The sequence below is a fragment of the Muscardinus avellanarius genome, assembly GCF_963383645.1.
Source record: "Muscardinus avellanarius genome assembly, chromosome: 6".
Classification (NCBI taxonomy): Eukaryota; Metazoa; Chordata; class Mammalia; order Rodentia; family Gliridae; genus Muscardinus; species Muscardinus avellanarius.
In genome coordinates, this window is record NC_137791.1 from 42,571,266 (window position 1) to 42,594,544 (window position 23,279).

Consider the following 23,279-nt stretch of genomic DNA (forward strand, 5'->3'; position numbering starts at 1 on the left):
GCTGGGATTACAAGGGTGCACCACCACGCCTGGCTTCATTAAATGTTTTAGATATGTGAGAATACAAAGCTGGTTGTGGTGGTGCACGCTTGTAATACCAGCATTAGGGAGGCTGAGACAGGAGGATTGTGGTTTGCAGGTAGCCTCAGCTACTTAGTGAGGCCCTTTGCAATTCAGTGAGACCCTGTTTCCAAATAAAGAATAAAAAATAGGGCTGGGGGGTGTAGCCCAGAGATAGAATGTCCCTGGGTTCCATCCCCAGTACTGCAAAAAAAAAAAAAAAAAGTGAGAATACATAAACTCTTTCTATACTTCTATTATTGTTTGGCTTCATTCTAATAGTGTGAATTTTGGAGTAAAATGAATAGATCATGTTCCAATTCCTGGCTTTAGCACTTGGGCCAGCAACTTCTCTTACACTTAAAAAAAAAAAAAAAACCACTGGCCACATAACTTAGAGGAAGATTTATTTGCTCACAGGTCTGGAGATTTCAGAGGTTCAGTCCATGTCAGGTCAGGTCTGGAGAGCTCAGGGAATAGCTGTGGAAGGCAGAGAGCGGGAGAGAGCAAGGCTGTGCTCTCACATCGTGGAGGCTGGCTCTAAAGAGGGAAAAAAGGGAGGAGGGGCCATATATAATCCCCAAGGCCACCCCCTAGAGACCCCTCCTCAGCAACCAAGCCCCACTCCCAACATAGCTGCTTTGTTTCTGCGAGCTCTAAAGCAACATTCTAAACCCAGACCATTAGAAAAGTTGCTTAAATATGGTCATCCTTCTGTTTTTTGGTTTTTGGTTGTTTTTTTTTTTTTTTTCTAGGAAAATTTAGTGTTTCCTTAAATTACAACAATACACATTCAGAGGGAATTGTTGAAGTGAAACTTGTGAACCAAGATAAGAAAATGTTCATATGTAAAAATAGCTGGAGCATAAGAGAAGCCAATGTAGCCTGCTTTGACCTTGGATTTCAACAGTGAGTACTTGGACCAATGAATTTTTCTCGTTTGATTTTTCCAACTATTTGCTTTTCGGTTATCCAGTCTTTCTGTTCCTCAGTTTCCTTATATGTAACCTGAGAATATGAAATGTCCACCTCAAAGCCTTGTTATGAGGATTAAATGAATTCATGTTTGCCCAGCACTTGGTGACTTGCTGAGCACAGACTTGTTTTGTGACTGGCATTTTTAAAAAATGTTTCATGCCCAAGGTTCCATGAAATAGATATGTAAGTCATCAGAATAAGCAAGGTTGTTAACTGCTTTGTTTGAATCTTTTTCCAGTTATTTACATTCAGTTTTTCTTCATCTTTGTATGTTAAGTGGATTGATCATAAACTTAATGCACACAAATTTTTTAATCCAATACGGCAGTCACTATTAACTAAGAGTTTAGTCAATTTACATTATTGTGATTATTTACATTGTTGAACCTATTTTTTCCATCTTATTTGAGGCTTTTTACTTATTCATTTTTGTAGCCCTAGCTATTAAACCCAGCACATTCACCAGGCATGGTGGTGCACACTTGTAATCCCAGGACTTGGGAGGCTGAGACAGGAGGATCACACAGGTTCGAAGCCAGCCTCAGCTACTTGGTGAGGCTCTCAGCAACTTAGTGAGACCCCGATTCCAAATAAAGTATAAAATAGGTCTGGGAGTATAGCCCGGAGATAGAAAAGCCCCTGGGTTCCACCCCCAGTACCACTAAATAAATAAATAAATAAATAAATAAACAAACAAACAAACCCAGCACCTTCTGCATGCCAGGCAGGCACTCTACCTCCAGGCTACATCCCTGGCTCTCATTTTCTAATTCCCATTAGATTAACACGTTTTTTTTTAATCTTCCCCCTTTCCTTCTCTACTTGGTTTGGAAAATTATGCATTGTATTTCTATTTCTTTAGTGGTTATTGTTGAATTTATACCACACATGCTTGGCTTAGAAAGTCCTGAAGCTCTTCAGGAATAACAGAAGACATTTCATTACCCCATCAAGTGTCCAATATTTCATTCCACTTTCTTTTTTTTTCTTTTCTTTCTTTCTTTCTTTTTTTTTTTTTTTAGTGTGTGTAGTACTACGGATTGAACCCAGGGGTATTCTACCTGTGAGCTATATCCTCAGCCCTATCTTATTTATTTATTTATTTACTTACTTACTTATTTAGAAAGAGTCTCACTAAATTGCTGAAGGGCTCACTAAGTTGCTGAGGCTGACCTTGAAACTGTGATCCTCCTATCTCAGCCTCCCAGTACTGGGATTAGACGTGTGCCAGCATGCCTGGCTTTCCACCTTGTTTATATACCCCAGAAGTTAGTCACCATCATTGTATACTAGGCAGTTATTATTGCTGTTGCTTAGTTCATGCTCATTCAGATGTACCATGTTTACCAACTTCTGAGTTTGTTTATACTTGCGCCTCACTCCTTCGTTCTGTTCTCGTCTTCCAAAACTGCGTCTGCTAATAGTTCATTACTGAGAGACTCTTATTGTAAATTGAGCGATAGGATATTTTGGATTTTCAACAGTTTGTGACTTACAATCTATGGTTCAACGCAATGATAAACTCTCTTGGGCTTTGATTTCACAGTAATTTGCTCTTATAATATTTTGCATAAGTTTATGGACAGACATCTCTGATTTTCACCAACAGGAGTTTCCATACTTTCATACTCCTTTAAGAGCGCGTCAAAGGCCTTTATTTTTATATTTTACATAGTATTTTTAGATAATTTTAGGTTGTGAGATTTTCCAGATTATTTTCCTTTCAAATTGCTTCATACAGCTCTTGTTCCCACGAAACAACTTCATGACTACTATCTATCTTCATTAGGGATATAAAGTAATTGATAATACCTTCCTTGTTCTCTTTCTGTCTTTCATTCTAATTAGTCTGGTGTTCATATTGTCATTATTGGTTTTATTTTATTACATTTGTGTGATTCATATATGCTCATATTTTTTAATCTACTTTCTTCATTGAATCTGCTGAAACACTAGTTAGTTTCTTGTAAATCATTATCTCTAAGATGTTGGGTAACTTTTCTAAGAAAACTTCTCTGCACAAAATCTGAACAAATTAAGACATCCAACACTGGTATACAGAAGACAAAATATCACTGTAATATTGTCAAGGCTGAATTAATGGTGCAGCTTAGTATAAAAGCAAAACTGACCTGCTAGGATTAAACCAACTTAATTTCCCAAGTCTTAAGCAACAGTGGGACCAACCAAATGAGCCTAACAGCATTGGGCAGGCAGAGAGATTTCCAAAAGGAACAGAAGAAAAACTGAGCAGACCTTGCCTGGTTCTATTTTTTAAATCCTCTGGTCAAAGTAATCCACTCCCTCTTCTGTGGAGAAAATCAAGCGAAGGGTAGAGGCAGGAGTAACACCTCTAGGTTGGAAGGAACATCACATCGAGAGTGGTTCCCTCCTCAATAAGAAATGGGAGAGGGAGCTAGTGTTTGCTGAGTAGCTTGGCATGTTTTGAACCAGGGCTGGTTAGTTTAAATTGATCACATTAGTTAATATTTACAAAACCCATGGAGGTTGTTATACTCCCTTTTATTTGGGGGGTGGATACTGGGAATTATAGACATGTGTCACTATACCCCCTGTTCTATTCCCTTTTACAGACAAAGATATTGAAGCTCAGAGAATTTAAATATCTTCCCCATTGTGTAAATCATATACAAGAAAATGAGAGGAAATTCTTCTAAGCCTTTATCTCCAATAATACTATATAAAAATGTACTAATATTGCCGGGCATGGTGGTGCACACCTGTAATCCCAGTTCTTGGGAGGCCGAGACAGGAGGATCGCATAGGTTCAAAGCCAGCCTCAGCTTCTTAGTGAGGCTTTCAGTAACTTAGTGAGACCCTATTTCCAAATAAAGTATAAAATAGGTCTGGGAGTGTAGCCCAGAGGTAGAAAAGCCCCTGGGTTCCACCCCCAGGACCAGAAAAAAATGTACTAACATTATACCATCATGTTTTATTTATTCTATTTTCAGAGGTGCTTTTGCTACTCAGGGAAGGTTTAATTTTCCTGAAGATCTCCAAATAAACTCTACAGAATGTCTCCATGTGCATTGTCGGGGATTTGAAACCAGCTTGGCTGAATGTACTTTTACCAAGAGAAGAACTAAAATGTACCAGGGCTTAGCCAGTGTGGTGTGCTACAGACAGGGTACAGGTTGGTGGAGAACTGCCTGATCTTTTCCCTTCCTTCGCGATTGTTTATTTTATACCATGCTGTGTTAGTCAGCTTTTCATCACTGTAACCAAAACACCTGACAAGAACAACTTAGAGGAGGAACGTTTTATTTTGGCTCCTGATTTCAGACCACAAAAGGCTGGCTCCATGGCTCTGGGCCTGAGGTGGGGCAGAACATTGAAGCAGAGGACGGATGCTCAGCTCCTGGCATCTGGGAAGCAGAAAAGGAGAGGGGGGGAGCTTAGGGGCTGGGTGAGGCGCACCCCAGCACACCCTCCAGGCACACCCCCAGGCACCCATGTCCTCCAGCTGGCCCCACCTCCCAGTCATCCCTGAGCCCACTCCTGAGCTCAGAGCCCTTGTGGTCCAGTCTTTGCCTAAAGCCTCACCTCTGGACTTTGCTGCACTGGAACCACGTTTTCAATGCATGAGCTTTGGGAGGGCACGCTGGACCCAAACCATAACAATATCAATTCTATCTACATTTCCATATGGGAAACAAAGTTATCTGTCTCCCTTTGCTTCCTTGAAGACCTAAAGTTACTATAGCAAACACAAGTGAGAAAAGCATGAGAAGAAACCGCAGCTTCTCCTTCGAGGTTCCCAGCCTGAGAATACTCTCTTAAGACACTTAAGTGACCACATCAGGACCTCAGTTTCCAGGTTAAATCTGCCACTTGGCTCCTCCACCCTGACAGTGGAAGATATGGACCATATGTATGGTATTAATGACCAAAGTTATACACCTTTTTGATACTGAAAAACGTACCAATAAAATAGAAATGGCAGCCAGGCTTGGTGGCACACTCTTGTAATCCCATTACTTGGGAGCCTGAGACAGAAGGATCACAGGTTTGCAGCCAGCTTTAGCTACTTAATGAGGCCCTCTATAACTTAGTGAGACCCTGTTTCAAAATAAAAAATAAAAAAATTGCCGGATGTAGTGGTGCACGTTTGTAATCCCAGAGCTTGGGAGGCTGAGACAGGAGGATCGCACAGGTTTGAACTTACCCTCAGCTACTTAATAAGGCTCTTTGGCAACTTAGTGAGACCCTGTTTCCAAATAAAGTATAAAAAAGGTCTGGGAGTATAGCCCAGAGGTAGAAAAGCCCCTGGGTTCCTAAAAAAAAAAAAATAGGGCTGGGAGGCTGGGGGTATAGTCCAGAGGTAGAGTGGCTCTGGGTTCAGTAACACACACACACACACACACACACACACACACACACACACACACACACACAATGTAAATGGCAGCCTGGCATGGTGGTGCACACTTGTAATCTCAGTATTTGGCAGGCTGAGACAGAGGGTCATAAATTTGAGACCAGCCTCAGCAATTTACCCAGACCCTCAGCAACTTAGTGAGATCTTGTTTCAAAATAAAAAGAGCTGGGGACCGGCATGGTGGTGCACGCTTGTAATCCCAGCATTTGGGAGGCTGAGATAGGAAGATCACAGTTCTCAGCCAGCTTCAGCTACTTAGTGAGGCCCTTTGCAACTCAGTGAAACTCTGTTTCAAAATAAAGAATAAAAAATAGAGCTGGGGGTGTAGCTCAGAGGTAGAATCCCCCTGGGTTCCACCCCTAGTACAGAAAAAAAAAAAAAAAAAAAAAGGTGTGGGGTGGGAGTGCTGGGGGAGAATGCCCTTGGGTTCAATCTCCAATACCGAAAAGAAAACAGCACTGGGCTTGTGTCCTGGGAGTGAGTGGGTTTTTGTAGTAGCAGGAGAGGGCTGGGTGAGCACCAGGGTCTGCCCATATCTGCTAATGCTCCTGCTTCCTGAATCCCCTGTCTCCTCAGTAATTACAGACTCCTACAATTGACACTGGTTTGCAGAAATAACAAAATGGGTCTGGCATGCTAGCGCACACCTAAGCTTCCAGTAATTGAAAAGCTGAGATGGGATGACCACAGGTTCAAGGCCAGCTCCAACAACTTAGTAAGACCCTGCTTCAAAAATAAAAAATGTATTTTTTTAAATTTTGTTTTTGCAGGTCTGGGGATGGAATCCAGGGGAATTCAACCTCTGAGCTACGCCCCCTGCCCTATTTTTTACTCTTTATTTTGAAACAGGGTCTCACTGAGTTGCAGAGGGCCTCACTAAGTAGCTGAGTCTGTCCATGAACCGCAATCCTCCGGTCTCAGCCTCCCAAATGCTGGGATTACAAGCGTGCACCACCATGCCTGGCAAAAATAAAAAATTTAAAGAGCTGGGATGTAGCACAGAGGTAGAGTGCCCCTGGGTTTAATCCCCAGTACAAAGAAAAGGAAGTATGGACAGACAGACGGAAGGAAGGAAGGGAGGAAGGAAGGAAGGAGCCACCTTATGCCAACATTGCCATTTATTTTCTTCGTTAGTCATATATCCTATGCTAATATTACCAATACATTTTACATCATTTTATAAGTCTGATTTTATCTTGAATGAATCCATTTTCCCAAAATATGATACATGTGTGATGCCACAAGTCCATAATTAAATTTCACAAAGATAGTTCCTGCTTTACAGATGCTCCAACAAATAAGTCATTTCAGTGTGTGAATGGAAAAAACATTTCTCAGAAGAAAGCCTGCGATGGTGTCGATGACTGCGGTGACCAAAGCGACGAGCTGTGCTGTAAAGGTACACAGATCTCGGCGTTAAGTCCCAAACCCGCCCTGAGACAGGAGGATCGCAGGTTCGAAGCCAGCCTCAGCTACTTAGTGAGCCTCTCAGCGACTTAGTGACACCCTGTTTCCAAATAAAATATAAAATAGATCTGGGAGTCTAGCCTGGAGGTAGAAAAGCTCCTGGGTTCCACCCTCAGTACCAAAAAAAAAAAAAAAAAAAAATTGGCTAGAAAAGCGAACCTGATTTTATTGTTAAATTGAAGGCTGCACCTCATTCAAAAATTTTAAATGATGCACTTTATTGTTAACCTATGTATTTTGTGGTCCCTAAGTTTCGTGGAGCCTGTTTTTTTAATCACCAGCAACTCTGCGCCTCATTCGGTTTTAAGAAGTGAAGAGACTTCTCTGCTTGTGTCGGTACAGGGTGCCGCAGGAAGGGTTTCCTTTGCAAGTCGGGTGTTTGCATTCCAAGACAGCACAGATGCAATGGGGAAGTGGACTGCATCACAGGAGAAGACGAAGTGAAGTGCGAAGGTGAGTCCGAGTTCTGCGGTGACCTCTTCTTATTCTGAGAGTCCAGGGATTCTGAAACATTTTAGGTAAACTATAAACTTAAATTACTGTGGGTGAGAGTGGCAGGCAGAACGAGCCGTCCAGCGTTCGGCTGCCAGTGTTTTGGCCTGAGAATCAAAAGATGTTGCTGCTGTCAACAGAGCTGCTGAAAGAGAAGGGCAATACAGCTGCCCATTTATGCAACTCATCCAGAGGTGTGCTGGTGAATGTTTAACAAGCGGCTTTAGAGAAGGAGAGAAAAACCCTGACTTGTAGCTTTTGCCAGCTTCTGTCGTGTAGGTACCCACTCTGGGTAATTTCAAGCTGTTAACCTGCTGTCGTGGAAGGCGAGCTGGGGAGTCACCGGCAGAAAGAGCCTTAGAGAACCGGCACCACGCAGCACCAGTACACTGCTTTTCACTGTTTATTGTAGCTTTTCTGTACTCTTTTTGGGGTACTGGGGATTGATCTATTCTCCCTCTGAGCCACACTCTTAGCCCTTTTTACTTTTTATTTTGAAATGGTCTTGCTAGGTTGCTGAGGCCGGCCTTGAACCTGCAATCATCCTGTCTCAGCCTCCCAAGTACATGCCATCACACCTTCTTTTATTAATATGTTAAAATAGTTATAAATTTTATATAATAGTACTAAGTTTGGTGTTGAATATTTGTTCAAATAACATCTAAAAAACTAATCTCACACATCTGTAGTCTCATAATTTGGGAGCCTGAGGTAGGAAGATTGCAGGTTCAAGGCCAGCCTTACCAATTTAGGGAGACCCTTGGCAACTTAAAAGATTCTATTTCAAAACAAAAATTAAAAAGGGATAGGGGTGTAGCTCAGAGGTAGAATGCCCCTGGGTTCAGCCACCAGTACCTAAAAAAAACTAATTTCTTTTTAAATTTAAAATGATTTTCTTATTTGGGTAAAATTAGTGTGTTTAAATGCAAGATGAAAATTCTGTTATGCAGTATTAAAATTCAAACTAAAATAACATACTCCTTTTTTTTGGGGGGAGGGCTACTGGGGATTTAACCCAGGGCATTCTATCTCTGAACTCTACCCCTAGCCCTATATTTTTCTTAATTTTGAAACAGGGTCTAACTAAGTTGCAGAGGGCCTCACTAAGTAGCTGAGGCCAGCCACAAACCTGCAATTCTCCTGTCTCAGCCTCCCAAGTATTGGGATTACAAGCTTGCGCCACCATGCCTGACTTGGTCTTTTTAAGTCTATTTGTAACTATGATTTTTTTTTTTCAGTATTGGGGATGGAACCCAGGGGCATTCTACCTCCAAGCTATACCTCCATCCCTATTTTTATTCTTTATTTTGAAACAGGGCCTCACTGAGTAGTAGCTGAGGCTGTCATCAAACTGTGATCCTCCTGTCTCAGCTTCCCAAATGCTGGGATTACAAGCGTGCACCACCACGCCCAGCTATCTGTAACTATGAATTTTAATTTGTTACACTGCTTCTGAAATGATAATTGCATATATTTTATCCAAATGAAAATTATCTCTTTGGTATAGTAAGATTCTTATTTTGTTTTTAGGAGTTGGACATCCTGCAGTTCAAGGTAAAACTATTTTTATAATAGAAAATTTATGTTACAGATGAAATGTAAAGCACTCTAGCTTTTGTAAAATATGCATAGTAATACAGTATGGGATTAGAATTATCCTTTGCTGAGATAAATTTTGTTTCATTTTGCTTTTTTTTCAGGCCTTGCACCTGGGACTCAAGGTAATAAATTTGACTAAAACCTTGAGGTATTGAAAATTTGAAACCAAAGTAAGAATTTATTGCCTTCCCATTTTATTTATTTATTTATTTATTTATTTATTTATTTATTTGAAGTACTTGGGATTGAACTCAGGGGAATTCTATCTCCAAGCTATACCCCAGCTTCTTTTTTAAAAATTTTTATTTATTTATTTATTTATTTATTTATTTATTTATTTATTATGGGTCTTAGGGTGGAACCCAGGGGCATTCGACCTCTGAGCTACACCCCTTGCCCTATTTTTTAAAATTCTTGCCGGGCGTGGTGGCGCACGCTTGTAATCCCCGCGCTTGGGAGGCAGAGACAGGAGGATCGCGCAGGTTCGAAGCCAGTTGCGCGCGCTGGCTTAGGAGACCCTGTTTCCAAATAAAAATGTAAAAATAGGTCTGGGAGTGTAGCCCGGAGGTAGAAGGGCTTCCAGGAACCCCAGTACCACCAAAAAAAAAAAAATTTAAAATTCTTTATTTTGAAACCGGGTCTCACTGAGTTGCAGAGGGTCTCAGTAAGTAGCTGAGGCTGTCCACGAACCATGATCCTCCAGTCTCAGCCTCCCAAATGCTGGGATTACAAGTGTGTGCCACCATGCCCAGCCTTTAGTCTTTATTTTGAAACAGAGTCTCACTAAGTTTCAGAGGGCCTAAGTAGCTGAGGCTGATTGAGAAGCTGTGATTCTCCTGTCTCAGCCTCCCAAGTACTGGGATTACAAACATGTGCCACCATGCCCGACTGTCTTCCCATATATTAAGGTAACTTTTCTTTTTTGTATTGGAATTGAATTCAGGTGCATTTTTTTGAAGATTTAAAGAAGTTTATTAGAAAGATAGAAATACAGAAAATAGAAATATAGCCCCATGCCAAAATGGCTTGGGGGGTGACTCGAAATGAATACACCCGAACTCAGGTGCATTCTACCTCTGAAACTATACCCCAGAACCTTTTTTATATTTTATTTTGAAACAGTGTCTTGCTAGTTGCTGAGGATCTGGCTAAATTGCTGAGGCTGGCCTCAAACCTGTGTCCTCCTGCCTCACCCTCCCAAGTACTGGAATTACAGACATGAGCCAACATGCCTGGCTTTAAGGTAACCATTAGCTGAGCATGGTATTGACCACGTGTTAAACTGCCCCACTTGAGCGTTAGGTTAGGCAGGGCCATTGCTCAGTGTGATAAACTTTCCAACCTGTGCTCCTCCTCCACAGCCTGTTGACCAGAACACCACCCAAAGTGGACCCTTCTGCACACTTCACCTTGGACAAACACCTTTCTCCTCTTTCATTTTTTTTCCCTGAAAGCTAAGGCAGTCCCTCAAGAAACTGCCATCAAAGGAAATAGAATATGTTTTTACATTTTCCTGTTTACTTCCATAAACCAGATGCCCTAAATTCTCCAGCTTTTTGAGGCCACCCTCTTCTTAGTTATTCATATAAAATGACTCCAGGCCCCAGTCGTGATGCCAAAGGCTCACGGTCCTCCTCAGGATAGCTTAGGATTCCCAGAGTACAAGTAGTTCAAGCTCACCCCTTGTCCTAAATGTCTGTTCTCAAGTAATTCCTTCTATTACTTCATACTCATCATTTTGTCCCGTGGAAGCTACTGTTCCTTTTTTCCATCCTAATTTATTCTTTTCCTTCTCCCCTCCCTCGCTCCTTCTCTTCTCTCTACATCCCTGGAGTTGGACGTCAGGGCAGAGGGATGAGTTGGTGAGATTCCTCAGGTCATTGTGTGTGATCTTGACTGGTTCAGGCCAAGCTTGACTTATCTCTCCCCCTTATCCCTATACCTTCCATTCCCTCTCCACTAGTCAACCATTTAATGTGACTTAATGTGTACTGTACCAGTTTGAGATGTCACTGTGGGTTCTTGTTTTTAGCTAGTTTAGAAAAAAAAAATAGCCAGAACTGCACTGCTGCAAGCTTAAGCAAAGTTTTATTATTACAAAGGTAGGAAGAAGGGACAGAACAGTAAAAGCACCACATCAGAGGGATGCAGTGGAGTGCCTTGAAAGAAAGACACTGAAGTCTCTGAACACATAACTTTTTAAAATAAGAATTCATTATCCTCTTCCTCCCATCCTGCTTAGCCAGTAGTCTTCTTTTCCCACCCAAAGCAGGTACAGACCCCCCAGTTATCTCTGCTATGTGAGCCTTTTCTGTTAGCCTCTTTGATCATCCTCACAGAGATAGACAGGTCTAACATCACTGATCAAAATGTGCTACTTGGTTAGCAAGGTCAGGGGCCGCATGGTGGAAGCTTGCTTTGTCTTTGGTTTTATTTTTACTCTTAAGGTTAAACCATGTATTGTCCACCTGTGTCTTTGGTGAGTTCTCAGCTTCTCCTTATCTTTATGTGCTATAAGTTACTTATTATGTTGAAAACTTGTTTTATTTAAAATAGAAAAGAAGCCGGGCGTGGTGGCTCACGCTTGTAATCCCCGCATTGGGAGACGGAGACAGGAAGATCACGCAGGTGCGAAGCCAGCCTCGCTGGCTTAAGAGACCCTGATTCCAAATGAAATATAAAATAGGTCTGGGAGTGTAGCCCAGAGGTAGAAGGGTTCCATCCCCAGTACCACCAATAAATAAATAAATTAAATTAAATAAAAAAATAAAGACACAGGAACACAGTCTTTTATTTTTTTTATTTTTATTTTTTGGTGGTACTGGGGTTCCTGGAAGCCCTTCTACCTCCGGGCTACACTCCCAGACCTATTTTATATTTTTTTGAAACAGGGTCTCTTACGCCAGCACGGCTGGCTTCGAACCTGCGCGATCCTCCTGTCTCCGCCTCCCAAGCGCGGGGATTACAAGCGTGCGCCACCACGCCCGGCGAACACAGTCTTTTAAAGTATAGATGTTTGGGCTATAGCTGTATTATTAGTAATTAATATTGGGTTAATATAGCATGCTTTTTCATCTCTTAACTTTTTCTAAGTTGTAGGTGTTTGTGTTTTATTTTATTTTATTATTTTATTTATTTATTCTTGTGTGTGTGTGTGTGTGTGTGTGTGTGTGTGTGTGTGTGTTACCGGGGATGGAACCCAGGGGCTTTCTACCTCCGGGCTATATTCCCAGACCTGTTTTATATTTTATTTGGAAACAGGGTCTTTACTAAGTTGCTGAGAGCTTCACTAAGTAGCTGAGGCTGGCTTTGAACCTGTGCGATCCTCCTATCTCAGCTTCCCAAGCGCGGGGATTACAAGCGTGCACCACCACGCCCGGCTGTGTCTGTGTTTTAACATTCAGTGTTCAGCTGGGATAACAGCTAACTTTTAGCTGACCAAGGTCAACCCTGGCTGCAGCTCCTGGCTAACAGCTTAGAGACAGAGTAGATTTTATTGTTTTGCCTAAATATAAAAAATTGTTATTAGTAGCCTGGTGTGGCGGCACATGCTTGTAATCACAGCATTTGGGAGGCTGAGACAGGAGGATCACGATTCGAGGACAACCTCAGCTACTTAGCGAGGCTTTTTGCAACTCAGTGAGACCTTGTTTCAAAATAAAGAATAAAAATATAGGACTGGTGATGTAGATCAAAAAGTAAAATGCCCCTGGGTTCCATCCCCAGTACCACAAAAATATTTTAAAAATTGTTATTAGCAATTAATACAGGCTCAATCACATCATATATGTTGTTTGTATGAATTCTTTTTTTTTTTTTTTTTTTTGCAGTACTAGGGATGGAACCCAGGGGCATTCTACCTCTGAGCCACACCCCCCAACCCTAGTTTTTATTCTTTATTTTTGAAACAAGGTCACATTGAGTTGCAAAGGACCTCACTAAGTAGCTGAGGCTGTCTTCGAACCATGATCCTCCTGTCTTAGCCTCCCAAATGCTGGGATTACAAGGGTGTGCCACAGGGCCTGGCTCTTCCATTTATCTTTTAATTCTATCAATGGTGAGACTTGATGACTAGAAAGCCTTTCTTTTTATATAACCAAAGAGATCAATTGCTTTTCTTATGGCTGTGCTTTTTTTTTTTTTTTTTAGTGGTACTGGGGTTCCTGGAAGCCCTTCTATCTCTGGGCTACACTCCCAGACCTATTTTAGACTTTTTATTTGGAAACAGGGTTTCTTAAGCCAGCGCAGCTGACTTCGAACCTGAGCGATCCTCCTGTCTCTGCCTCCCAAGCGCGGGGATTACAAGCGTGCGCCACCACGCCCGGTTTATGGCTGTGCTTTTGAAGGTGTGTGCTGCTCTTAGCCAGCACACCTCAGCCACGCTGGGCTTTCCTTGCTGTCTTTCGTAATTTCCTCTAATTCATGAGGGCACCGTTGTGAATGCTCCCCAGCAGAATTGTCTCTGGCCCCAGAAAAAAAGACTTAAGTATATAGCATTACAGACACATGTGTGCCTGTCCCAAAGAAAGCTCAGGAAAACCAGGAATAAGAACCTGGGATTGCTGCAGCAACCTGACACTGCCTTCTGGGCTAAACCATGTCCAGCTTATCCGTATCCAAAGCAGAGTAGTACGGTAGTGGGAATCTGCCTTCTAATCCCCAGGCCAAAGAAATCTTGATCCTGTCCACTGAAATGTTCTAGAACATCAGAGTGAAGATAGAAATGCCCTGAGTGACCTCAAGGAAACATGTAATGAAGAAAATAAATATTTTACCCACATGTTGGCACATGCCTGTAATCCCAATACTTGGGAGGCTGAGACTGGAGATTTGCAAGTTCAAGGCTAGTGCCCAGTAACTTAGTGAGACCCTGTCTCAAAATAAAATATGAATTAGGTCTCAAGGGGTAGCTCAGGGTAGAATACCCCCTGGATTCAGTATCAATTTTTTTTTTTTTTTTTTTTTTTTTTTTGGTGGTACTGGGGTTCCTGGAAGCCCTTCTACCTCCGGGCTACACTCCCAGACCTATTTTTACATTTTTATTTGGAAACAGGGTCTCCTAAGCCAGCGCGCGGGGCTGGCTTCAAACCTGCGCGATCCTCCTGTCTCTGCCTCCCAAGCGCGGGGATTACAAGCGTGCGCCACCACGCCCGGCCAGTATCAATTTTTAAAAAATATATTTTTTCCTTTTAAAAAAAATTTCTGTATCCCAGATACCTAATTCTAGCCATACCCAAGTACTGAAAACACTGAGATATCTTTGTGTGCATGAGCCCCTAATAGGTGCCTTAAGTGCAGAACAAGAAGAATCTTCTTATACAGTCCTTTTTAAAGGGAGGACAAAGCTGGGCGTAGCAGCGCACGCTTGTAATCCCAGTACCTGGGAGGCTGAGACAGTGGGATCAAAGGTTCCTGGCTAGCCTCAGCTACTTAGTGAGGCCCTCCACAACTTAGTGAGACCCTGTTTCAAAATAAAGAATAAAATAAGGCTGAGGGTATAACTTAGAAGTAGAATGCCCTTGGGTTCCATCCCCAGTATGGGCAAAAAAAAAAAAAAAAAAAAAAAAAGGAAGATGAAAGCCAATCTTAATGGCGCACTTGTATTTGGGAGGCTGAGACAGAAGGATTGCTGGCTCAAGGACAGTCTCAGCAATCTAGGGAGGCTCTCTCAGTAACCCAGTGAGACCCTCTTTCCAAATAAATAAAATCAGTCTGGGTTAGAATGCCTCTGGGTTCAATTCCTAGTACCATAAAAATAAATAAATAAAATAAAAAGGAGAACAAACTAGAATAAAATTATTATCAAAGTTTAAAGGATTTTAATGATTTAATTTTCTCTATAAACACAACTTTAAACATTAATATTTTTCATTTTATCATAGAAGAAACAGAAATTTTGACCACAGATATGGATGCAGGTAAGTAAACTTTACAGTTTTTCCTGGTGGCTCGCTGGTTTAAACTTGCATTTTAATATCTGTTATTTATTAGCTATGGACTCTTAGGGAAAAACTGAACCTCAAAAAAATTGGGAATAAAATAACTCCCTGTTCTAGGAAAATTTTAAAGTGAAATTCATGTAAGCTGGGCACGAGGACCCCAGCTTCAGCAACTTAGCGAGGCCATCTGTGACTTAGTGAGACCCTGTTTCAAAATAAAAAATAACATAGGGCTGGGGTGTGACTCAGAGGTAGAATGCCCCTGGGTTCAATCCTCAAGACCCCCGAAAAACAAAATTCATGTAAGACTCATAATAATCTCCAAAGTTAATTAACATTTTAAAAAATCAACCAATGAGTGAAAGATTTCAATCTCAAAGCTACACATTCCAGGGAGGAGGGATTTTCAACAAATGCCCTTTATCTTCTGTTCAAAATAAGATTATTTTTCAGATACCACCCAGCTCGTTTCATAGTCCTCAGTGGATGAAGTCTCTCTTCTTTTAAAGGTCCAAGCAAAAACCTAGGACTTGAGCCGGGCGTGGTGGCGCACGCTTGTAATCCCCGCGCTTGGGAGGCTGAGACGGGAGGATCGCACGGGTTCGAAGCCAGCCTCAGCTACTTAGTGAGGCTCTCAGCAACTTATTGAGACCCTGTTTCCAAATAAAATATAAAATGGGTCTGGGAGTATAGCCCAGAAGTAGAAAGCCTCTGGGTTCCACCCCCAGTACCACCAAAAAAAAAAAAAAAAAAACTAGGACTTACCATCACACTCTTTCCCAACCAGGTTTTTAGGATAGGTAAGAAAAAAAATAAAGAAATAAATATATCTAGCCATATTTATTCACAATTCCTCTCCCAAATAATTAACCATAATCATTAAGTGTCCTTTCTCATTTGGGGCAAACAAGTTTACAGAAATTTTCATGACATGGTAAGGAAAGAGAAGGAAGAGAGCGTCTTCTACCTCCTTCCTTTGTCATGACTTCTCTTGCGTTCATGTGGTAAGCCTTGCTCTACCACGTTTTCTCAGCAACAGACTACGTCTACATGGTCACAGAGGAGGGGGAAGTCCAGTGTCAGATGTGGCCTGCGGATCCAGTTGTCCAGGGTTCCCTGCCATATTACCTCTCAGGATGAACACAGTGATTAAGTGAGAAAAACTGTATACAAAGTGCTCATTGTGGAGCCTGGCACATCCAAAGTACTGAAGAGTAATATACTTGTGTTAACATTACTACCATTGAAAAGAGTTCAGAGAAAGCCGCTAGGAAGTAAAAGCCAAGAAAGCGAAAAGATGTGATTCTCTGTGTTGTCAGCGTATTCTGATTATTTCAGAACATGACCCCTCCTGAGTGATCACTGTAGTAATACCTGGGCACGGGCTATCTCTCCTGTGTTAGCACATGTTTAACCCCTTGGCCAACTTTTTTTCTGCCTCACCTTTAAGCAGAATTTCAGAGAACCAAGCCAATTTTAATATTAAGCCAGAAGTTTTTGTTTTAATTTTGTATTGAGCATTGAACCCAAGGACATTCTAGCTCCAAGCTACCCTGAGCCCTTTTTATTTTTATTTTGAAATAGCATCTCACTAGCCAGGTGTGATAAGACCCTGTTTCAAAATAAAGAATAAAAAATAGGGCTGGGAGTATAGCTCAGAGGTAGAATATCCCTAGGTTCATTCCTAGTACAAATAATGGAAAAAAAAAGAAAGAAAGGAAGGGAGGGAGGGAGGGAGAGAGGGAGGAAGGAAGGAAGGAAGGAAGGAAGGAAGGAAGGAAGGAAGGAAGGAAGGAAGGAAGGGGCGAGCATCTCACTAAGTTGCCGAGAGTCTCGCTAAATTGTTGAGGCTGGCCTAGAACCTGCCATCCTCAGCCTCACATACTGAGATTACAGGTATGCAACACCACACCTGGCTAAGCCAGAATTTTTAAACAAGTACAGTTTAATATCTAAAGTATTTGCTAATTAATCTGGCCTATTTTGTCTTAGCTGTGATTCTGTTGTTTTTGTGGCAACGATAATCAAGAAGCGTCTGTTCACAAGCTAATGAGTTCAAAATAATGATGATATGACCTCTTCCTTTTTTGAAGAAAGAAAAAGAATAAGGACATTGTTACCTAAGTTATCCTGTGGAGTCAAAAGAAATGTGCATGCTCGAAGGAAACGAGTGGTTGGAGGCAAGCTGGCACGAATAGTAAGGCTGCGTGGGAAGCCGATTCCCAGAAAGATCTATGCTGGGGAGGGAAGAAAGTGATTCCAGGAAGACCGCGAACCTTCCAATGGGAAGACCTTCGGGCCTGCGGTCTGCCTCACTCTCTGGCAGAATGACGGTGACCGCACAGTGTCTTTTGCAGGGTGACTTCCCATGGCAGGTGGCCATTAGGGACGACGGTAAAATCACCTGCGGAGGGATTTATATTGGTGGCTGTTGGATTCTGACTGCTGCGCATTGTGTCAGGTAAAAAATGTCTTCAGTCCATTTTAGATGTCCTGAAAACATGAAAATGAGTTGTAGAGACTGTGGTAGATGATAAATAAAAAACATATCGAGACGTCATGAAGTTCTGCACCCTTAAGTGCTAAGTACCTTCTGGTATTCATGATTAGGACCCCAGAGGCCAATCCCCCAGAACCTCCTGAGATCTCTAGACCAAATTGATGAAGCCACTGGCAAGGTAAGAACAGACACACAGACAGCAGTAGCTTGTGACTGAGAGCTGATGAAGGGGTGATACTCATCCAGCCTTCTCTCTGGTCTCACCTCAATGAAGATGTTGTTTAGAGAACTGACTTGACTCCAAAAAATACACAAAATCATTTTTTATTCATGTACCCTATTTAAAAAACAAATAAAGACGGGCGTGGTGGCGCATGCCTGCAATCCCAGCATTCAGGAGGCTGAGGCAGAAGGATCATAGTTCACGGACAGCCTCAGCTACTTAGTGAGGCCCTCTGCAACTTAGTGAAACCCTGTTTCAAAATAAAGAATAAAAAATAGGGCAAGGAGCCGGGCGTGGTGGCGCACGCTTGTAATCCCTGCGCTTGGGAGGCTGAGACTGGAGGATCGCGCAGTTTCGAAGCCAGCCTCAGCTACATAGTGAGGCTCTCAACAACTTAGTGAGACCCCGTTTCAAAATAAAATATAAAATAGGTCTGGGAGTATAGCCTGGAAGTAGAAAGCCTCTGAGTTTCACCCCCAGTACCACCAAAATAATAATAATAATAATAATAATAATAAGAAGAAGAAGAAGAAGAAGAAGAAGAAGAAGAAGAAGAAGAAGAAGAAGGAGGCAGGGTGTGTAGCTCGGAGGTCAAATGCCCCTGGGTTCCATCCCCAGACTGGCAATAAAAAAAAAAAAAAATAGGGTTGGGGGTGTAGCTCAAAGGTATAATGTCCCTTGTTTCATTCCCCAGTACCACTCACACAAAAAGGCTATAATACTTTGTTAATGCATTCTATACACTTCCCTGAGAAAATAATGGTAGATGACGATTTGCTTCACCCATGACTTGAAATCTAGTATGAAAATAAAGTGAGGCTTAAGAACAATAATTAGCAATAGTTCATTCTCTGTTTTAACAGGAATTTAAAACAGCTACCATGATCCAGGTACAACAGCGGCATCAGGGCTGCCTAGACCAGTTAAACCCCACCTATGATTTCAAGCAGTACAGTGTAGTGGTTAGAAAGGTGCGTGAGCAGAACAATACAATGCGCTATTAGGATGAGGTCAGTCTGAAGGGCCAGGGTGGGAACTGCTGGGGCGGCCCCTCCCCGAGAGCCTCTGGGGCAGAGCCATGAGAGTGTGTGGTCTGTGTCTCTCGTGTCTACCTCAGCCACATTTCTGACCAGATGCTCTCTGGTCTTTGTTGAGACACCTGTGTGATGGGCTACCTGCTCCAATAGCAGCAGCTGGTATCCTTTCTGGGCATCTTTACTGTTAGTGAGCTCATTTTTTCCTGTTGCTGAACAGTTAGAATATTCCTCTTTTTATCATTGCCCTAATTGTGCTCTAAGCAAATTTTGCAAATATGCTTTTATTGGTCCGCTGTCATTATACTTCATGATGAGGTCCAGAGTGATAGGGACTTACATGCACACGGCAGTTGGTGTGCTTCTCTCCACACCAACTCACACCATCCCACCTCAGCCTCCCCGTACATGTTACTGAGATTAGTGTCAATACCATTCACAATAGCCTCAAAAATATAAACTACTTAGAAATAACTCTAACCAATGGGGCAAAAGACCTGTATAATGAACACTATAAATAAAACACTAAAAGAAATTGAAGAAGAAATTAGAAGGTGGAAAGATTTCCTATGCTCTTGGATAAGCAGAATAAATATTGTCAAAATGGCCATTCTACCAAAAGCAATCTACAGATTCAATATAATCCTTATTAAAATACCAATGTCGCCAGGCGTGGTGGCACATGTTTATAATCCCCGTGCTTGGGAGGCGGAGACAGGAGGATTGCACGGGTTCGAAGCCAGCCTCAGCTACTTAGTGAGGCTCTCAGCAACTTAGTGAGACCCTGTTTCCAAATAAAATATAAAATAGGTCTGGGAGTATAGCCCAGAGGTAGAAAGCCTCTGGGTTCCACCCCAGTACCATAAATAAATAAATAAATAAATACCAATGTCATCCTTCACAGTTAAAAAAAAGTCCTAAAATTCATATAGAAAAACAAAAGGCCAGACATGGTGATGTACACTTGTTATCCCAGCATTTGGGAGGCTGAGACAGGAGGATCGCGGTTTGAAGACAGCCTCAGCTACTTAGTGAGGCACTCTGCAATTCAGTGAGATGCTGTTTCAAAATAAAGAATAAAAAATAAGGCTGGGAGTATAGCTTGGAGGTAGAATGCCCCTGGGTTCCACCCAAGTACCACACACACACACACACACACACACACACACACACACACACAAAACAGAATAGCCAAAGCAATTCTTAATAATAAGAATCACACTGGAGGCATCACAATACCTGATTTCATATTATACTACAAAGCTACAGTAATAAAACCAGCATGACATCGCGCATGGTAGCACACACTTGTAATCCCAGTACTTGAAAGACTGAGATAAATTCTTGGCCAGTCTCAGCTACTAAGCCAATGTGGTGGCGCACACTTGTAATCCCCGCGCTTGGGAGGCGGAGACAGGAGGATCGTGCAGGTTCAAAGCCAGCTGTGCTGGCTTAAGAGACCCTGTTTCCACATTAAAAAAAAAAAAAAAGTATAAAATAGGTCTGGGAGTGTAGCCTGAAGGTAGAAGGGCTTCCAGGAACCCCAGTACCACAAAAATAAATAAGGAAAGAAAGAAAGAATAAAAAAATCAGACTAGGGGTATAGCTTGGAGGTAGAATGGCCCTGGGTTCAATCCCCAGCACCACAAAACAAACAAACAAACAAACAAACAAACCACACAGCATGGTATTGGCACAAAACAGACACATAGACCTATAGCACAGAAGATACAGAAACTAATACACTTAGAGTCAGCTGATGTTTGACAAAAGTGCCTTATGTAAATTTAATTTTACTGCTTCATGACAAAAAGGATAAAAAAAATCTAGGAAAAAGAACAGTCCTTTGAAAGGAAAATTATAACGACAAGGTGTCAGAATTCTGTAGTTACACATTTTTCTCAGTTTGTTTCCCTTTTTCTTTCTGTTACAGAGCCACCAGAATTCGTCATTACCAAATATGGACTTCATTACTAGACTGGATAACACCTAACTCTGAGATTATGGTAGAAAAAGTGGATAAAGTTATTGTCCATGAAAACTACAACGGAGCCACCTACCAGAATGACATAGCTTTGGTTAAAGTGAAAAACCACGATTCGCAAAAAGAATGCGAGCTCTCTAATTCCATCCCTGCCTGTATTCCCTGGTCTCCGTATCTATTCCAACCAAATGACAGATGCATCATTTCTGGCTGGGGCCGAGAAAAAGGTAAATGTTTTATAACTTGTCAATCAGCATCCGGGGCATGGGAATGAATGGGATTAGAAATGCACAGGAGCTACTCTCCTAGTACTCAGAGAAAGCAGCGTCACATCCGAAAAGGGAGGAGCATCTGGCCAGAGTCGGTGCGTGGGCTTGCAACCTGCACAATCACTCGGCACCCGGGATCAGAAGGGCCGAGCGCTTGACTGACTTCCTACTCAGACGTCACTGTCGTGAAACCTTGACCTTATCTTTATTTATTTGCTTTGGTACTGGGGATTGAACTCAGGGGCATTTTACCTCTGAGCTAGATACTCCGAGCTTTTTTCTTTTGAAACAGTCTTGCTAAGTTGCTGAGATTGACCTCAAACCTATGATCCTCCTGTCCCAGCCTCCCAAGTACTGGGACTACCGGTGTGCACCACCAGGCCTGGCTACAGCGTGAAATTCTTAATAATTTGGAAGGGTCTCAGGAGGCGGAGGCAGGAAGATCACAAGTTTGTGGTCAGCCTCAACAACTTAGCAAGACCCTGTCTCAAATTAGAATTTTGATTTTTAAAGAGGCTGGGTATATAGCTTGGTGGTAGAGTGCTTACTAAGTATGCGCAAGGCCCTGGGTGTAATCCCCACTGTGGTGATAATAATAGTAATAGCCAGGCATGATGGTGCATGCTTCTTTTTTTTTTTTTTTTTTTTTTTTTTTTTGGTGGTACTGGGGTTCCTGGAAGCCCTTCTACCTCCGGGCTACACTCCCAGACCTATTTTTACATTTTTTTTTTTTTTAATTTGGAAACAGGGTCTCCTAAGCCAGCGCGCGGGGCTGGCTTCGAATATGCGCGATCCTCCTGTCTCCGCCTCCCAAGCGCGGGGATTACAAGCGTGCCACGCCCAGCGATGGTGCATGCTTCTAATCCCAGTATTTGGGAGGCTGAGACAGGAGGATTGCATGTTTGCAGGAAGCCTCAGCTACTTATTGAGGCCCTCTACAGTTCAGTGAGACCTTGTTTCAAAATAAAAAATAAAAAATAGGGCTAGGGCGCCAGGCGTGGTGGCACACGCTTGTAATCCCACGCTTGGGAGGCAGAGACAGGAGGATCACGCAGGTTTGAAGCCAGCTGCGCTGGCTTAAGAGACCCTGTTTCCAAATAAAAAAGTAGGGCTGTGGGTTGTTAGGTTTTGTGTGGAGAGGTGGTGTAAAGACACAGAGGAGTTCAGAATGTGTGGTAACAGCTTTTAATGGGACTCTCCTCCTGGGGATGGGGGGCTGGTCAGCAAAGGGGTTGGTCCCAGTTGACAGGAGGGACCATCTGAGGCCGAGTGGAAAACAAGGGAGAGGTCTTGGGGGTGGGCCTAAGCGTGGGAACTCCACTCCTCTGCCATACTGCCTGCAGATCAGACTTTCCTCCTCCTCCTGGGTTCCGCATCCTGTGGGGAAGGGGGGAGGGACCTGACTTGTCAGGGGTATAGCTCAGAGGTTGAATGCCCTGTGTTTAATCCTCAGTACCACTTAAAAGAAAAAAAAAAAAGACAACACTATCAGTAGTTGAGCACTGGGGATTGAACCCAGGGTATTTTACCTCTAAGCTATACTTTATTATTTATTTGAATACTACTTTATTATTTATTTGAATACTACTCCCAATACTTTATTATTTATTTGAAAACAGGGTCTGGCTAAGTTGCTGAGGTTGGCCTCGAACCTGTGATCCTCCAGTTTCAGCCTGTCCTAAGTACTAGTATTAGAGATGTGCACCACTGACCCTGGCTCCTACTCTAACTTCTTAGAAAGTTATTTTCACTCTAATATGTAATTTCAAGGAAATATAGGAATTAGGAAAAGATAGGAGGTACCTATGTGAGAAGACCCAATCACTAATTCTTTTCCAACTCCTCTGCTAAACTCAGCAACCAAAAAGGAATGCTTTTATCTCATTCATCTCTGGCTACCAGCTTTTTAGTAAATGAGCAGGACCCAGACTTTATGTTCAGTAATCTACCTTGACTATCCATCAAAGTTTAGAAAGACAGTTATAGCAACTAGGGATATGAGAAGAGTATAATTAAATATGCTAATGAATTATCCTCAAAAGTTTATATGTATTAAGGAACACATGTAATCATTTGTATTCCAATGGTTTAAGTTGCTTAAGGGTTTATTTAGATTCTTCATTTGTTTCTTCTAACAATCTAATTTTTTTTCTCACTTTGTTTAGATAACCAAAGAGTCTATTCACTTAGGTGGGGTGAAGTTTACCTAATAGGCAACTGCTCTAAGTTTTACCCAAATCGCTACTATGAAAAAGAAATGGAATGTGCAGGTAAGTGTCAATGGCTTGTCTGAGAAGGGTACTGTCTTAGTCTGCTTTTTGATACTTTAGTGAAA

At 42.1% G+C, this 23,279-nt stretch overlaps 1 protein-coding gene across 1 annotated transcript in view; it reads left to right on the forward strand.

Moving 5' to 3' along the window:
* The window catches only part of CFI (complement factor I), a gene marked incomplete at both ends in the record, with an annotated part of 39,592 nt that overhangs the window by 14,102 nt on the left and 2,211 nt on the right, over nucleotides 1-23,279 (forward strand). The window contains 9 exons of the mRNA XM_080696989.1: nucleotides 816-969; nucleotides 4,011-4,192; nucleotides 6,723-6,836; nucleotides 7,247-7,357; nucleotides 14,878-14,913; nucleotides 17,028-17,131; nucleotides 17,292-17,395; nucleotides 20,625-20,902; nucleotides 23,110-23,214. Of these exons, the coding sequence (XP_080553115.1) occupies nucleotides 816-969; nucleotides 4,011-4,192; nucleotides 6,723-6,836; nucleotides 7,247-7,357; nucleotides 14,878-14,913; nucleotides 17,028-17,131; nucleotides 17,292-17,395; nucleotides 20,625-20,902; nucleotides 23,110-23,214 (1,188 nt within the window). The remainder of the gene's footprint in view (nucleotides 1-815; nucleotides 970-4,010; nucleotides 4,193-6,722; nucleotides 6,837-7,246; nucleotides 7,358-14,877; nucleotides 14,914-17,027; nucleotides 17,132-17,291; nucleotides 17,396-20,624; nucleotides 20,903-23,109; nucleotides 23,215-23,279) is intronic.